General features: G+C 50.9%; 7 protein-coding genes across 7 annotated transcripts; 4 read left to right on the top strand and 3 right to left on the bottom strand.

Moving 5' to 3' along the window:
- Positions 1-94: 94 nt before the first annotated feature.
- F4807DRAFT_458394 (uncharacterized protein) lies at positions 95-1852 on the bottom strand (the record flags this gene model as incomplete). Its single annotated transcript, XM_048001201.1, has 1 exon — positions 95-1852. One exon carries the CDS (start codon positions 1850-1852, stop codon positions 95-97), a length of 1758 nt encoding a protein of 585 aa, XP_047856019.1.
- A 330-nt stretch (positions 1853-2182) lies between these two features.
- Positions 2183-3192, bottom strand: F4807DRAFT_472954 (uncharacterized protein; the record flags this gene model as incomplete). Its single annotated transcript, XM_048003057.1, has 2 exons — positions 2183-2734; positions 2800-3192. The coding sequence occupies 2 exons, from the start codon at positions 3190-3192 to the stop codon at positions 2453-2455; spliced, it is 675 nt and encodes a 224-aa protein (XP_047856018.1). The 3' UTR covers positions 2183-2452.
- A 347-nt stretch (positions 3193-3539) lies between these two features.
- Positions 3540-5457, top strand: F4807DRAFT_391430 (Clavaminate synthase-like protein). Its single transcript, XM_047995907.1, has 3 exons — positions 3540-3831; positions 3884-4233; positions 4295-5457. Exons 2-3 carry the CDS (start codon positions 3938-3940, stop codon positions 5052-5054), a joined length of 1056 nt encoding a protein of 351 aa, XP_047856017.1. The 5' UTR covers positions 3540-3831; positions 3884-3937; the 3' UTR covers positions 5055-5457.
- Positions 5458-5505: 48 nt separating this feature from the next.
- Positions 5506-7296, top strand: F4807DRAFT_391400 (general substrate transporter). The gene is made up of 2 exons (XM_047995906.1): positions 5506-5743; positions 5807-7296. The coding sequence occupies exons 1-2, from the start codon at positions 5639-5641 to the stop codon at positions 7253-7255; spliced, it is 1554 nt and encodes a 517-aa protein (XP_047856016.1). The 5' UTR covers positions 5506-5638; the 3' UTR covers positions 7256-7296.
- On the bottom strand, positions 7296-8610 carry F4807DRAFT_391387 (Asp/Glu/hydantoin racemase). The gene is made up of 2 exons (XM_047995905.1): positions 8226-8610; positions 7296-8020 (listed from the first exon to the last, which is right to left on the bottom strand). The coding sequence occupies exons 1-2, from the start codon at positions 8340-8342 to the stop codon at positions 7337-7339; spliced, it is 801 nt and encodes a 266-aa protein (XP_047856015.1). The 5' UTR covers positions 8343-8610; the 3' UTR covers positions 7296-7336.
- A 159-nt stretch (positions 8611-8769) lies between these two features.
- Positions 8770-10531, top strand: F4807DRAFT_417855 (actin family). The gene is made up of 3 exons (XM_047997274.1): positions 8770-9017; positions 9098-9520; positions 9575-10531. Exons 1-3 carry the CDS (start codon positions 8999-9001, stop codon positions 10303-10305), a joined length of 1173 nt encoding a protein of 390 aa, XP_047856014.1. The 5' UTR covers positions 8770-8998; the 3' UTR covers positions 10306-10531.
- A 1057-nt stretch (positions 10532-11588) lies between these two features.
- On the top strand, positions 11589-13823 carry F4807DRAFT_391299 (Pkinase-domain-containing protein). Its single transcript, XM_047995902.1, has 2 exons — positions 11589-12099; positions 12181-13823. Exons 1-2 carry the CDS (start codon positions 11907-11909, stop codon positions 13464-13466), a joined length of 1479 nt encoding a protein of 492 aa, XP_047856013.1. The 5' UTR covers positions 11589-11906; the 3' UTR covers positions 13467-13823.
- Positions 13824-14232: the final 409 nt, after the last annotated feature.

The following is a 14232-nucleotide window of genomic DNA, read 5'->3' as shown; positions in this document are numbered from 1 at the left end:
AATTACAAGGAGAGAAAATCACCCGTATGTACCACCGATTTTACTAGATCCTTTTCGTTACGATCTTGTTTTCTCTAAGGGAGGCTCGTCGCAACTAAAAGTCAACATCATCATCACCTACCGTGTGATCTACCAGGTCTTGTAGCCATCTAGCTTGAGCCTCATCGCCGATTTTGCGCGCGACGGCTGGTAAGGAGAGTCCTTGGGCCGCCCAAGTATCTACGAATCCGCGAGCTCCAAGGACAGTTAGCGGTCCATCGGCTGCTTTCCCTCGCGCCGACGTGTCTCCAGCGGGGACCGGAAATCCGGCTGGAGGCGCTGAGGTGATGTCGGCCATGATAGGTGCAGGGTTACCGACCTCGAGAAGATATCGAACGAGGGCCGGGTCATTATGTAGGACGGCATGGTAAAGCGCCTGGAGAGAGCGCCGGCAGTTACTCTGGACTAGAAAACTGATGGTAGTGTTGTTACCGTTGAGTCGGTCGCGAACGGCTGTGGATAGAAGGCGGCCGTGGATGTCGTAATATTGGCTATCTCTTGACACGCTGAACAGCATTCGCGTCCAATCCAGGCTCGGCTGCGGCAGATCAGCCAGTTGCAAGAGCAGCTCCTCGCCGAGCTGGCTGTTAACGGGCGCTCCGCCGTGAGGGGTAGCCGGAACTAGCCCTTCACCCCTATTAAACCTCGTGAAGAACCTCCTCCTTTCCAAGGCCGCGGCGAGCACCACCACGGCGCCCAAGACGCTCTGGCTAGCGATATTGTTAATCCGTTCAGCGGATATGGGCTCGCTCAGGCCGACGAAGTAGCGGACCATCTCGATCCCCCCGTTATCCAGCCCGGCCGAAGCCAAGGCCTCGACGACGATCGGGAGCGAGCGTCTTAGCCCGTTTCGGTAGACCTCCGAATCGAGCGCGCGGATGTTATCCACGATGCCCCAGAGCACGCGCACGACGACGGCGGAGTCGGCGGCGGCGTGCGCGTCGCCCGGCCGCCCGTGCCGCTGCAGGAAGGCCGGGTCGAGGCTCAGCAGGTTGACGCGCGCGCCGCTGAGGAAGACGTCCGGGAACATGAGCGCCAGCTGGATGCGGTCGGTGCCGTCGAGGCGCCCGACGAGCGCGAGCAGGTTCGAGTTCGTCAGGAACGGGATCTGGCTCAGATGTATGGGGACCCGCGACTGGAGGTCCGGGTCGGCGGCCGCGACGGGGATAGGCGGTGTTTTAGCTTTACCTTCTTTCGCCTTCTGCGCCCTCTCCCTTTCTTTCTGTCGGCGACGGGCTCGTTTTTCGCGGTCCCTGGCCTCGTTCCCTGCTTCCGAGGGCAGAGGCGGCAGAATGGGACGTTTAGGGGGGCTGGTTTTCTTCGTCTCGGTGCGGCTTGGGAGGTGTGGACGCGGTGGGAGCGGACAAGCTGGCCCGAATGATTCGATGTCTGGGATCGGCGCGGCAGTCTTGCTAACAGGGTCTTCTCCGCCCTGCTGAGCTTCATCTTGGACCTGTCGAAGCGTTTCTTTCTGCTTCTGGATCGTCTTCCGCCGACGCTTGGACTTAGCTTCCCGCGCCTCGATCTGGTCCGCTTGGAATCCGGCCAGCCTTTCCAACTCGCGAAGTTTCTCCCTGCACCGTCGAAGATCTTCAGCCTCCGAACCCGCTGGTTCGGGAGGATCACGCCGTGCTGGCGGTGCGGCGATCCATTTTGCGCGCCCCGCTGCTTGAGCCTCGTCGAGCTTCCGCCGTTGCTCTGCCAGCTCGGCTTCTTGTTCTGCTAGTCTCTTTATACGCTTAGCCTCCCGCTTCGCAGGCTTCCTACGCGGGGGGGAAGCCTTCGGGAATGGTACTTTGCTTGCAGGTATCATGTTGCTGAGTTGTCTGCCCTTAATAGAGATTGAGAACGTTATAAGTTGTAAAATTTATAATTATTATTTTCCTATAAGCATGGAACCTCTCGAAATTGGGTTTTTTACTCAGTTAACTAGGTACCTAGTTCGAGATATGTATAAAGAGTAAGAATGGTTCTAACCAGTTACTTAATTGACAGTTGTCTGGCTATGTGCTTTTCGAAAAGTTGTGAGAGGCATTGTCGTATATTTATTTTGGGTTGTGAGGAAACAGAATTATTTCGCTTCGTACAATTGCATTGTTCTCTACCCAGTTGATCCACCCCTTGGCTTTGTTTCTGTTCACAATAAACACATGCGTCATCGAATGTCAATGCCCGTTGTTAGATCTGAGGTATCATTAATAGAATACAAGACTCGGATAGAATTAATTCAGAGGAAAGTTTCCCATGTGCCAATGTTACTATGTTGCATTACGACTTAAACTATCCCCTGCCTCACCTTTATAAGTAGCTTATACGCGTTTTAGCGGGTAAGGGATGCCGTTTATGTGGCCCAAGGGATAGTTTATAGTGCAAGACAGCATAAAGACATAAGAGAAAGCCATGTCTTTATGCCTTAGATCTTAGAACGAACTTTAGCCTGGGCTTTCGATTTCTCAGCGTCCCACTTGCTCTTGAGGGTCTGCGCGTGTTCGACCTTTTTGATGAAGCCATCATACACTCTTAGCCATCCACCACCGAGACTAGAGATGTCGATAGGACGACCAGTTCTGGCATCCACAAAGGCTGCCGAGCCTTTGACTTCAGCAACTATGGCTTGTTGTTGAATCGAAAAGAGTGAGGTAGTACCGAAGTAGCGCGTTGTTTCCATGCGCTCCGGCCGATGTGCAATTATAAGCTGTGGTTTGAATTAGTCGGTGGTGACCTCAATAGTTGACATAGTCTCCCCTGAGCGGCACCTACAGAATCAGGATACTTGACTGGTCTTCGAATATCTAACTCGTATTTTCGAACGACGGGGGTGACGGTCTTGGCGAGGATCATATCGTTGTATTCCTGCTCGCTCAGGAAGTCATCGAAGCTTTCCATAGTACGATGGAAGCCGATCCCTAGAAAGTGCGTAAACCTAGACTGCTTGACGTGCCCGAACGGATCTTGGTCTTCAGCCCACAGCACACCGCGCTCAGTCATAGTTTGAGGGTCGTAACCCATTGCCTCAAGCGTAGCGATCGCGCTGGCACGAAGTGGCGCATACGGGTCGCCGGTAGGATGAGGTCCCGATGCACCGGAGCGTGAATAAGGAGAATCATATGCCGACTGGGATAGGCGCGAGAATCTTTTGGTATTATCGGCCATTGTGGAAACAGAGTGCCATCAAATACTATCGTAAATAATTTATGTACCTATGACTAGTAAACCTCTTCTATTCCATAGTCTCTGACTTATAGAAACGGGCCAGAACCTCCCTAGCCTTCTTGCCTGGGTGATAGCTATGAAGAAAGGACGCGTACGGTTCTACATTGAGGTGAAATAGCTTCAATTAGTAGACAGGTAGGTACGAATGCAAGAGTTATTGAAGAGGAACTACCTATTCTTAGCCCAACAAATGAAAGAAATGCATACGAGGAACTGACTGTTGGTGAACTGCACCATAGTTACTTGGGTAGTTACTAATTATAGAGATGTGACACGATTTTCCATCCGGCAGGGGTCATGTTTCTGGAACACATTGAGATGGTGAACCAACGCCGAATCCCCTTGCGTCAAAGGAGGGAGGAACATGCGGGTTGGAAACAAAGCAGGCTGACGGCTACGTCAAGCTCCGTTATGTTGTACAACGTTGGAATCCAAGCCAGCCGAGGCTACCTCCACCCCATTACGCCGTTCTACTATGGTGCTATAACATGGCCGGTGTGTAAGAAGAATGATTTTAGGTGGAGGATGTCTACCCCCTTTAGCCATTTGTTCACGAGCCTGCCCGACATTTAGCATCTCGTACTGCCCCTACCCCTTCATTTTCAATCACCTAGCTACTAACAACTAACAGATTACACTCTGGCAACCTATATCGATCGCAGCTGATCAATGCCATTCCCAGAAGATGGCGTCTGAAAGGCTCTTTGAAAACATCCCGTCTTTCCCTGACGACGTCCCGACGGCCGTCATGTCTACCATCTCGCTAGCGAGGCTGCGCGATGGGGATATGGATGCTGCTACTAATCTGTTTGATTCGGCCCAGGAACTAGGTTTCTTTCTACTCGATTTACGCGATGATGAGTTGGGCAAGGCTCTAATAGATGAGATTGACTCTCTCTTCGGCCTGAGCAAAACCATCATGAACCTCCCTGACGAGGTCAAGCGGAAATATCTGCATAATGCCCCGAAGAGCTTCCTCGGGTAAGTTGTATCATCACCTTCCACTTCTTCCATCATTCTCCCAGTCCCTGATGTCCGGCAGCTTTAAGCCCCAGGGTTATGCGAAAATAGAGACCCGGGAGCCGGACCGGTTTGAATGGTTTAACCTTGGCCAGGATGGCTTAACGGGGTGTGCACCCCTCCAACCGCTTCCACCGGTCATGCACGATAACCTGCCATTATTCAAGTCATTCCTGGGGCATGGCCAGAGTATCATTGAGACGATCTGTCGCACCTTAGCAACGCAGCTCAAGCTGCCGCCAGATTCCTTCACATCTCTACAACCTCCTACTAAACCCTCTGGAACCGTTATTCGGATCATTAAAGCATTCGCGTGTCCGGAGGAAGAGGACCTACGCACGAGCATGATCCACCATACGGACTTCGGCACCATTACCTTGCTCGCCAACGTGCTGGGTGGCCTGCAAATTCTATCACCGGCGAAATCACCAATGGAGGCGGACGACAACGACTGGCTCTGGGTCCGTCCACGGCCCGGTCACCTGATCGTGAACCTCGGGGACGCCATGGTACAATGGACGGGCGGGCTGCTACGGAGTAACGTGCATCGCATCAGATATCCGCCCGGCGAGCAGCGCTTTCTCGACCGGTACAGCATAGCCATCCTCGTCAGGCCGGAGCGCAACGCGAGTATGAAGAGATTGGCCGGCCAGGGCGAAGACGACGGAGATGACGAAGACGACAATCTTACCGCCTGGGAGTGGGAGGTGAAGAAATCCCAGGCGCTGACGAGGGGGGAGAATACCGTGAAGAGTAGGGGTGGGAAGTCGGTAAAGAGGTAGGTAGGTATTTTCACATCCTATAGCTGCAAAGGGGACGCGACTTCGTAACGACCTCATATATAACCGTGTACATCTTCAGCTCTAGCTTTATGTTTGCGATGTTCTTGTATGTCGTATTGGTTCCATTAAGGATCTCTTCACATTGCTGTTCTTCTCTGACCGTCCGGCGTATGGTGACTCCATTAAAAGTAAGAGGCGGTAGATATATTTTATGATTGTATCGGAAAGTTGGAGTACCTAATTAGATATTGTGCTGGATATAAATCACGTACGGAGAATTCGATTAAAAGAAGGGAGGTTAGGGAGGTTGCAACTGGTCCGGGGTAGTCCGTTCATACCCCGGCAGCGGTTCATGATGCAGGTTGTACTAGGTACCATGTACCTCCGCCAGCTCAAGCGGGAGCTATTTTAGTACTGTACCTTGGTACGACGTTGAAACCGTGAACTTCCCAATGTCATCACAAACCTCGGGTCGGGGTCTTGTTATTTTGCTATTTATTCAATCAAGACTTATTCCCTTCTAAGTTAATATACTCTACCCTTCTATGTGACTCTCTAATTGAAACCTCCATTGAACACCGAGTATGTCGTCGTCTGGGTTGCGACAGTGCATCCGAGATGTCTCGCCATACCTGATCCTCCTAGTCGCTATCAGCACCCTTGGTCCGCTACAGTTCGGCTTCCATCTTGTAAGTCTAGCTCTGTGCATCATTATCACCTTTAATCTAGCAATCCAACTCATGTATCTCTAGGCCGAGCTCAACGCACCTCAAGATGTCATCTCTTGCCGGGCCAAGCAACAGTCCCTCTCACGACTCTCCTCCGTTCTGTCTTTGATGTCGAAGTCCTCGACCTCCAACGAAGTAACCACTACCTCTGCCCTTCCCGACTGCATTCCCATGGATGACGCCCAATTCGCCGTCGTATCGAGCATGTTTACGCTAGGTGGACTGATCGGTGCTCTCGGGAGTGGCCCTATAGCCTCTGCAAAGGGTCGTCTGTTGGCTATGCGGTTGACCAGCTTATTCTACATCATTGGTTCCGTCGTCGAGGCCCTTGGCGTATCCATTGCCATGATGGCTGTGGGCCGCATATTCTCGGGCGTAGGTGCTGGCGCTGCAACTGTCATCGTGCCAATCTATATCAGCGAAGTGGCGCCGCCACGCGAGCGCGGTACCTTTGGTGCCATGACCCAGGTCAGCATCAACGTCGGCATCCTAGTAACGCAGACTATGGGATATTTCCTAAGCTACGGTTCAGCCTGGCGGTGGATTCTAATCGCTGGGATTATTATTGGTGCAACTCAGGGCTTCGGGCTCCTGCTGCTGCCGGAGAGCCCGGCTTGGTTGGCGGCGAATCAGAGCGTCACGCAGGCGAAGCGGATTCTGCAGAAGATACGTGGGAACCACTACGATATTGGAGAGGAAACCTCGACGTGGGGCGATTCGGCGGTGTCGCCAGAAGAGGAGGGTTTGCTCGACGACCCAACTGTTGGCTCCAGAAGAGATTCGACTACCAGCAAGGCTAGCGGCAAGAATAATGGGACCCTTGGCTTTCTAGAGGTTGTCAAGGACCCATTATACCGGCCCGCTCTCGTGGCAGCTGTGGGTGTCATGTGCGCCCAGCAATTGTGCGGCATCAACTCCATTATCATGTACTCCGTCTCGCTCTTGAGGGATCTCCTGCCAATCAGCTCCGCGCTGTTGACCATCATGATATCCGCCATCAACTTGATCACCACCCTCGCGTGTTCGCCGCTCCCGGACAAACTTGGGCGCAAGACCTGCCTGCTCATTTCCATCATTGGCCAGGGGGCAAGCGCCCTCGCGTTGGCGTTGTCCATATTATTTGAAACTAAGATACTGTCGGCCATCATGGTCCTTTTCTTCGTAGCCTTCTTCGCCGTCGGGCTGGGGCCGGTTCCTTTCATCCTCGCATCTGAGCTTGTTGGACAGGAGGCGGTTGGAGCAACTCAGTCGGCTTGCTTGGGTGCTAATTACATTGCTACCTTCCTGGTGGCTCAGTTCTTCCCCATCATCAACGTTGCTCTGAATAAGCAATTGGGCGGTGCAGGTTGGGTCTATTTCATCTTCACTGCTCTGGCTGCTCTATGCGGGTTGTTCGTATTCTGGCGTGTCCCCGAGACTAAGGGGAAGAAGGACGCCGATGAGGTTTGGGGCCGGACACGGCGACTTGATTAATGGGACACGATATTTGGAAATTGTTCATTTATTTTTACATATAATGGTATGAATTTGATATCTCTGGTTCGGGGCTATGGATCATGACGGCTGCCTAGGAAGCAATCTCTGATGTTTGATCATTTGCTCGACTTGCATTATGCCTGCCCTCACACCATCTATTACGTGCAGTTCGGAATAGGCAAATTTCTCTCCTTGCGCCTCACTGGCGGCGCTCCGTATAATCGTATCTAAACCGGCCATCCCCGCACACCCCATCAGGATGACTTTAACGCCGCCCTTAGCGAGAAGCCTCTGGGTGGCTTCCTTCAGCTTCTGTCTCACGACGGCGGGATCCACGCCGTTATGGAAATCAGATGCGTTCAGACCCGTAGACTCGACTCCCCTGAACCGCGGATTCGGATCTTCCCGTGCCTTTGCTCCTAAGAAGGAGTCCACACCGTTGGCCAAATGCTCCTCCCACCACTTCCCCGTCGTGACAATTCCCCAGGCGTCGCCGTCCCGGAGCAGGGACAGGGCGGCTAGGACGCTGGCTTCGAAGATGCCGGTTACGGAACTGGAGTACGCGCCGGCGCGCTGCATACAAGATACGAGGGGGTGCACGCTGTAGCAGGCGATTAGGACGCCGTCATAGGGGAATTCGCTCTGGTGGTAGCGGGATTGGAGGTCGGCGAGCACGGTCTGGCAACTGTGTTGCAAGTCTTTGCCGTCGTTTATGCTGGCCGGCGAGGGCTCCGGGGCCGTGTAGGTGTATATTTCGGTGGACTAACATGGTTAACTTATGGAAAAGGTGGGGTTTGTATGCTTTGTAATGAAAGGAAGGGAGTATACTCTTTCAGCTCGGAAAGCGGACTCTCCTTTGAGGTATTCTGAAATGCCTAGCTGAGGCCATCTCACACTTGGGCATATAATATAGGTAGGGTTACATAGACTCTGAAATATGATAATTAAGGGGTGTGCATTGACGTACATATGATAAATCTATAGAATCGATTACACCCTTCAAACCATCTGTCATAGCCTTAGACGAATTGGGGTTTAAGACCAAGATCTTGGTCGTTTTCCCTCGGACGAGTTCGGTTGACATGGTAGTTATTGTCGCTTCCTACCAATATGGGGGTAGTTGATACGGCCTATGAATCTTGTCCGCAGGTGAATATTTAGGAAAGTAATATATGTAGTTATACCCTTAATATGGTTGAATCCAAATCTGATCTTGAATAGAATCAAGTATTTCAATAGGTTATCCAATAGAGATGAACATTCTAGTCTAACCTGTTTCAAGTTAGAGATGAAATTCAAGTATACAGTAGATCAAACATCATGAACTCATAAGGTAGCTCATTTTGGCGGGGTAGCAGTTGTCAACGAGGGGTGTCACCTGACGGCGCTGTATCGAATCGTACCTCTTTAATGCAATAACGAAGCATTTCAGTATCGACCTTAGTGGAACCCGAAACCCCAGATAGAAAGTGGGGTAATCAGCCACATTGACAACGTCAGGCTGTCTCAGCCTCAATGGAATGCTACAACTGTACTTACCTCCAACTGGACCTGGTTTCATTAATTCAAGTACCTGAGTGAACTGAACTGACGAGCGCCTCAACTCCAAATCCAACCCCGCCATCCAAGCTACGAGCTGCCTGGCCAACTGCAGCCTACACGAATCAACGCCAATATACTCCAAATTTCATCCTTAGACGTGTACGGCCTGCCTCTCGTTACCAAGGGAGTTATTAAATCATGGCTGCTCCTCCTATCGGTCAGTAACATTTCACTCTAACCCCTATAGTAACCTGGAAGATAGCTTGAATGGATGTGAACCTAACAATGTCAAACTAGTTCTCGATGGAGGTACCGGTTTTTTAAAGGTCGGATACGCCGCACAGAATTTCCCCGAATTTCAATATCCATCTATTGTCGGCCGACCGATCCTACGAACGGAAGAGAAAAACAATGACAATGACATCGTCCTCAAGGATATCATGTGCGGTGATGAGGCGGCGGCGGCGCGGACCATGCTTCAGATCTCCTATCCTATGGAGAACGGTATCGTCAAGAAGTGGGATGACATGCAACACCTGTGGGATTACACATTCTACGAAAAGATGAAGATTGACCCGAGGGGTCGCAAGATTCTGCTTACCGAACCACCTATGAACCCCCTGAAGAACCGAGAACAGATGTGCGAGGTTATGTTCGAACGATATGGCTTTGGCGGTGTCTACGTTGCTATTCAAGCCGTTCTGGCTTTATACGCGCAAGGTACACATTGAATCCCCTGAGCTTCTTTGGATTCCATTTTTAACATTAAGTTAGGTTTAAGCTCCGGTGTTGTCGTCGATTCTGGTGACGGAGTTACCCACATTGTCCCTGTCTACGAGTCTGTTGTCCTCAACCATCTTACTCGAAGACTTGACGTGGCCGGTCGAGACGTGACACGTAACCTGATCGCCCTTCTCTTGCGAAGAGGTTATGCACTTAACCGAACGGCCGATTTCGAGACTGTACGACAGATTAAGGAGAAGCTTTGCTATGTGTCATACGACCTGGAACTGGATAAGCGTCTTAGTGAGGACACGACAGTACTGGTGGAAAGTTACACCCTGCCCGATGGTCGAGTAATCCGAGTAGGTAGCGAGAGATTCGAGGCTCCCGAATGTCTCTTCCAGCCTCACTTGGTAGATTGCGAACAGCCGGGCATTGCCGAGTTCCTGTTCAACACCATTCAGGCCGCCGACGTCGACGTTCGCTCTTCTCTCTTCAAAGCTATTGTCCTCTCCGGTGGAAGCAGCATGTATCCAGGCTTGCCGTCACGACTAGAGAAGGAACTCAAGCAATTATGGCTCACACGTGTTCTTGGTGGCAATCCCGAACGACTGAACAAATTCAAGGTTAGGATAGAGGATCCCCCTCGCCGTCGACACATGGTCTTCTTGGGTGGTGCGGTGCTGGCCAATATCATGGCGGACAAGGAGAGCATGTGGATCACGCAACAAGAGTGGGCAGAACAAGGGCCGAGGATCCTGGAAAAACTAGGACCGCGATAGAAAACTGAACGGTTCATGATTCGAGCATGCGATGCAGAAATTTAGAGTTGAACGATCATGGTGTTTTACGAAGTTGTAGCAAAAATGATTTAAAATGGTTTTAGCCCAAGGCGCCATCGTCGTTTTTATTTCACCCAATCCATCCCAGTCGATATATCTGTGTCTTGTTCGTCCGGTTCCTCTAGTCGTACGTTTTGATCGTCGTGTATGTGTAACTGACTTGAACCGAATCGTTGTCTCATACGTCGCTTAATGTCTCTATGAGCAGGGGTGACTGCGCCACAAACTACCAGCCACATTATTCGACTAGACTGAGCCAGACTTCAGCTCTTCGAACTTTCAAACGCACGATGATTGATGAGGCAAGGAAACCACGAGTCAATAAACGCAGCCTTTCCATTTCGCCTTCCATCATATATTACACCTCGCCCTTACTCTCCATTTTACGTTATATAATGTAACCCGTTATTTACCCGATTGCATCACGAGCTATTCTTAGTCATTTATTTTATTTCTAATTATTCCCTGTAAAAAATAACAGATAACAAATAACAACATTGAAACTGGACACTAACATACCTAGACGGCCTTCCGACGGGAACAGACACACACCACCACCCGTCATCTCCGTCATCTCCGTCAACGGGTATCCAGTAAGATCCATATCAACTACCCGAGACGTCCCGCCCCCCCTTTTTCCAAATTTTAGAAAGGTTTCATTAGCCAATACGGGCACATCAAAATCTCACCGTCCAACGACCTAATGCCGATAGATCATTATCGGCGCACAGCACTAAAGTAATAGAACGCACAGGCGTATGGGGAGATCCCGCCGGCTGAGAAGAGAGGAGTTTGACGTGAGAAGGAGCGAGAACGTAAGAGAGGAGAGCGTAAGAAGAGTGAGAAGATAGTGAAAGACTTGTCTCATCTCACCCGACCCTGCCGGCCGGCAGTGAACCCGCATCTCGCCGCGGGCGCACGCCTGATCTTTTTTCTCATTCAATCTGGGAGTTGGATCTGGTACCGCGTCTGGATCTGGGATTGATCTGAGCTGACCGGTTGCCCCCAAGCCCAACACGAGCACAAGCACGAGCACAGCAGCAACTAATAAAACGATGAGTCTCAGTAATCCTGCTTCGGCCGCGTCGGGACCTGCTTCGGCCACCGCAAGGAACCAAACCCTGAAGAGGAGCGTACAGGCCGCCTTTGAAGGTACGCAGCAAATGCCATGTTTCTATTAGTCGGTGTATCTTTATTATCTTATTTTTTTTTTCTTCGGTTTTATGTATACCGTATGCTGTAAAATCTGGCTGTTTGCTAGTTTATGTACTTTGCCTACTTTGCTCCTTGCTTTGTTCGCATTTGCCCAACAATTTTCTCCTTCCTCTTTTCGGCCATCACAGTATCTATCCCACACCTTGAATCGCCACCTGATTGGTGGCCTTCGGACTTATTCAACTTTGGCGACATGCTGCGCCGCTAAGAGCTTACCACTCTGTTGCCGTCATGTTCCATATTCATATATCTTCACTACGACTTTGATTTTCCCATTCCAATCCCTTTCTCCTCTTCCACATTAGAAAAGAGCCACCCTTCATCATATGATGGTGTTTGGAGACGGGCTCGATAATCCTCTACGGTATCGCCGAGCACGGCTACCGGAGGACAATAAAGCGTCTTACGGTCCTCCAAACACGGGATTCACTCTACTTAAGTCTTACGAGTCTAGACCAATACACCATACATTGCATACGCCCACATTCCAGCCACACCTTCCTCCGTTCCGTAATCAACGTACGGACTAAACATTTCTTTTATTTTTCCATATTTCACGCCCTTCTAATCGTAGTGGGTGAGTAGCTAATCTCGATATAGATCCTAATGATAGAGGTGGAAGTATAGGCTACCAATCCAAGGTTAGGGTCGTTGACAAGTATAAAGTCATCGGTTTTATTAGTAGTGGGACTTATGGTCGAGTATACAAGGCGCTAGGCCGACATGGCCAACCGGGGGAATTCGCTATCAAAAAGTTCAAGCCCGATAAAGAAGGGGAACAGATACAATATTCTGGCATTTCCCAGTCGGCGGTGCGCGAGATGGCACTATGCTCGGAGTTGAAGCACGACAACGTTATCCGCCTCATCGAAATCATCTTAGAAGACAAATGCATCTACATGGTGTTCGAATACGCCGAGCACGACCTCTTGCAAATCATTCATCATCACACCCAACAACCACGCCACAGCATACCACCATCTACCGTCAAGAGTATCATGTTCCAACTATTAAACGGGTGCCAGTACCTTCACAGCAACTGGGTTCTACACCGTGACCTCAAACCTGCCAACATTATGGTCACGTCGAGCGGCCAGGTCAAGATCGGCGATCTGGGGCTGGCCCGGCTTTTCTACAAGCCCTTGCACTCACTGTGGAGCGGCGATAAGGTAGTGGTCACGATATGGTATCGTGCTCCGGAGTTACTCTTAGGGAGCCGGCATTATACGCCAGCAATCGACATGTGGGCCATAGGGTGCATCTTCGCCGAATTATTGTCCCTTCGGCCTATCTTCAAGGGGGAGGAGGCCAAGATGGATAAGAAGACGGTTCCTTTCCAGCGTAACCAGATGCAAAAGATCGTCGATATCATGGGCCTACCTACTAAGGAGCGCTGGCCCCACCTACCCAGCATGCCCGAGTACAACAACCTAAGCGTATTGCAGCCTCCGATGCTGCATCCAGGCCACCATCACGGCCACCACCATCACCACCATTCCAAGTCCGCCGCCTCGACCAGCCACCTCGAGAAATGGTACTACAGCACCATCGGCGCGCACTCGTCGACGTCGTCGCCGAACTCCAACGCGACCCTCGCGGCCCTCGGCGCCGAGGGCTACAAGCTGCTCGCGGGCCTCCTCGAGTACGATCCCGAGCGCCGGCTCACGGCCGCCCAGGCCCTGCAGCACCCTTTCTTCCAGCCCGCCGGGACGGGCGGCATAGGCGTGAGCGCGAGCTGCTTCGAGGGCTTGAAGGTGGCGTATCCCCAGCGCCGCGTCAGCCAGGACGACAACGATATACGCACCGCGAGCCTGCCCGGGACGAAGAGGTCCGGGCTGCCGGATGATAGCGTGGTTAGGCCCGTGAAGAGGGTTAAGGAGGGCTAGAAGGAGTCTTGGTCTGATGCCTGGGAAGGCGACGGGGATGGGGGTGATATGGGGGAGTGGATGAGATGAAGCGCTTACCTAGGTTATGAACGCATAGTGTTGATGTTCGCTTAGTTTAACACGGAGTGTAGATTCGGCTTAGCTTATGATGGCGTATTTGGCATTATTACTTTGAGGAGTTGGGCATGTCATTAATTAGGAACTGATATGGAGTAAGGCGATAAGGCATAGCATAGCATGGCATGGTATAGCATTACGTCGCATTGAATTGACATTAATGCCGTCTTCTCTACAGGCTTAGGCACTGAAGCGATCACTGGCATTGCAAAATTCAAAATCCATGGACACTCTAATGCTATAATCTATTGTGTCCAACATGCCGTACCTATCACTACAGCCTAAGATTCGATTCTATTTACCTATGTAGTTATCGATCTTTGCAGCCATCCATATTCCACCTTTTCCATCTAACCTATCCTCATCTCACTGAGAAGCGAAGACAACGAAATACGTATATACCTCGCTTCGCCTCACATTCTTCCCTCGAGCAATCAGCAAAGGCCCTTCGATATTACAATATTACAGTATTAATATGTATGTATCTATGTGTACAAAACATGGTACTACCTAGTGTCAAGATAAAAATAAACAAAAACCCGCTCCCGCCAAAACCGCCTAGATGTGCCGCTCCCGTTCGTGTCGTAAAAAAAGCAAGTCAGTATGATGACGATGATATTGTATGATATGTATGGGGTAGATTTCGTGA

The sequence above is a fragment of the Annulohypoxylon truncatum genome (assembly GCF_022578515.1).
Source record: "Annulohypoxylon truncatum strain CBS 140777 unplaced genomic scaffold F4807scaffold_9, whole genome shotgun sequence".
Classification (NCBI taxonomy): domain Eukaryota; kingdom Fungi; phylum Ascomycota; class Sordariomycetes; order Xylariales; family Hypoxylaceae; genus Annulohypoxylon; species Annulohypoxylon truncatum.
This window is presented reverse-complemented; position numbering and strand designations above follow the sequence as displayed.

Excerpts from the sequence above, each read along its gene's own strand:
- F4807DRAFT_391430 (XM_047995907.1), top strand. The coding sequence starts at position 3,938 with ATGGCGTCTGAAAGGCTCTTTGAAAACATCCCGTCTTTCCCTGACGAC. Across the intron at positions 4,234-4,294 it reads GCCCCGAAGAGCTTCCTCGG|CTTTAAGCCCCAGGGTTATG; the intron begins GTAAGTTGTATC and ends GATGTCCGGCAG.
- F4807DRAFT_391400 (XM_047995906.1), top strand. The coding sequence starts at position 5,639 with ATGTCGTCGTCTGGGTTGCGACAGTGCATCCGAGATGTCTCGCCATAC. Across the intron at positions 5,744-5,806 it reads TACAGTTCGGCTTCCATCTT|GCCGAGCTCAACGCACCTCA; the intron begins GTAAGTCTAGCT and ends ATGTATCTCTAG.
- F4807DRAFT_391387 (XM_047995905.1), bottom strand. The coding sequence starts at position 8,342 with ATGTCAACCGAACTCGTCCGAGGGAAAACGACCAAGATCTTGGTCTTA. Across the intron at positions 8,021-8,225 it reads ATTCTATAGATTTATCATAT|TCCACCGAAATATACACCTA; the intron begins GTACGTCAATGC and ends TAACCATGTTAG.
- F4807DRAFT_417855 (XM_047997274.1), top strand. Across the intron at positions 9,521-9,574 it reads TCTGGCTTTATACGCGCAAG|GTTTAAGCTCCGGTGTTGTC; the intron begins GTACACATTGAA and ends ACATTAAGTTAG.
- F4807DRAFT_391299 (XM_047995902.1), top strand. The coding sequence starts at position 11,907 with ATGATGGTGTTTGGAGACGGGCTCGATAATCCTCTACGGTATCGCCGA. Across the intron at positions 12,100-12,180 it reads TCCTCCGTTCCGTAATCAAC|ATCCTAATGATAGAGGTGGA; the intron begins GTACGGACTAAA and ends ATCTCGATATAG.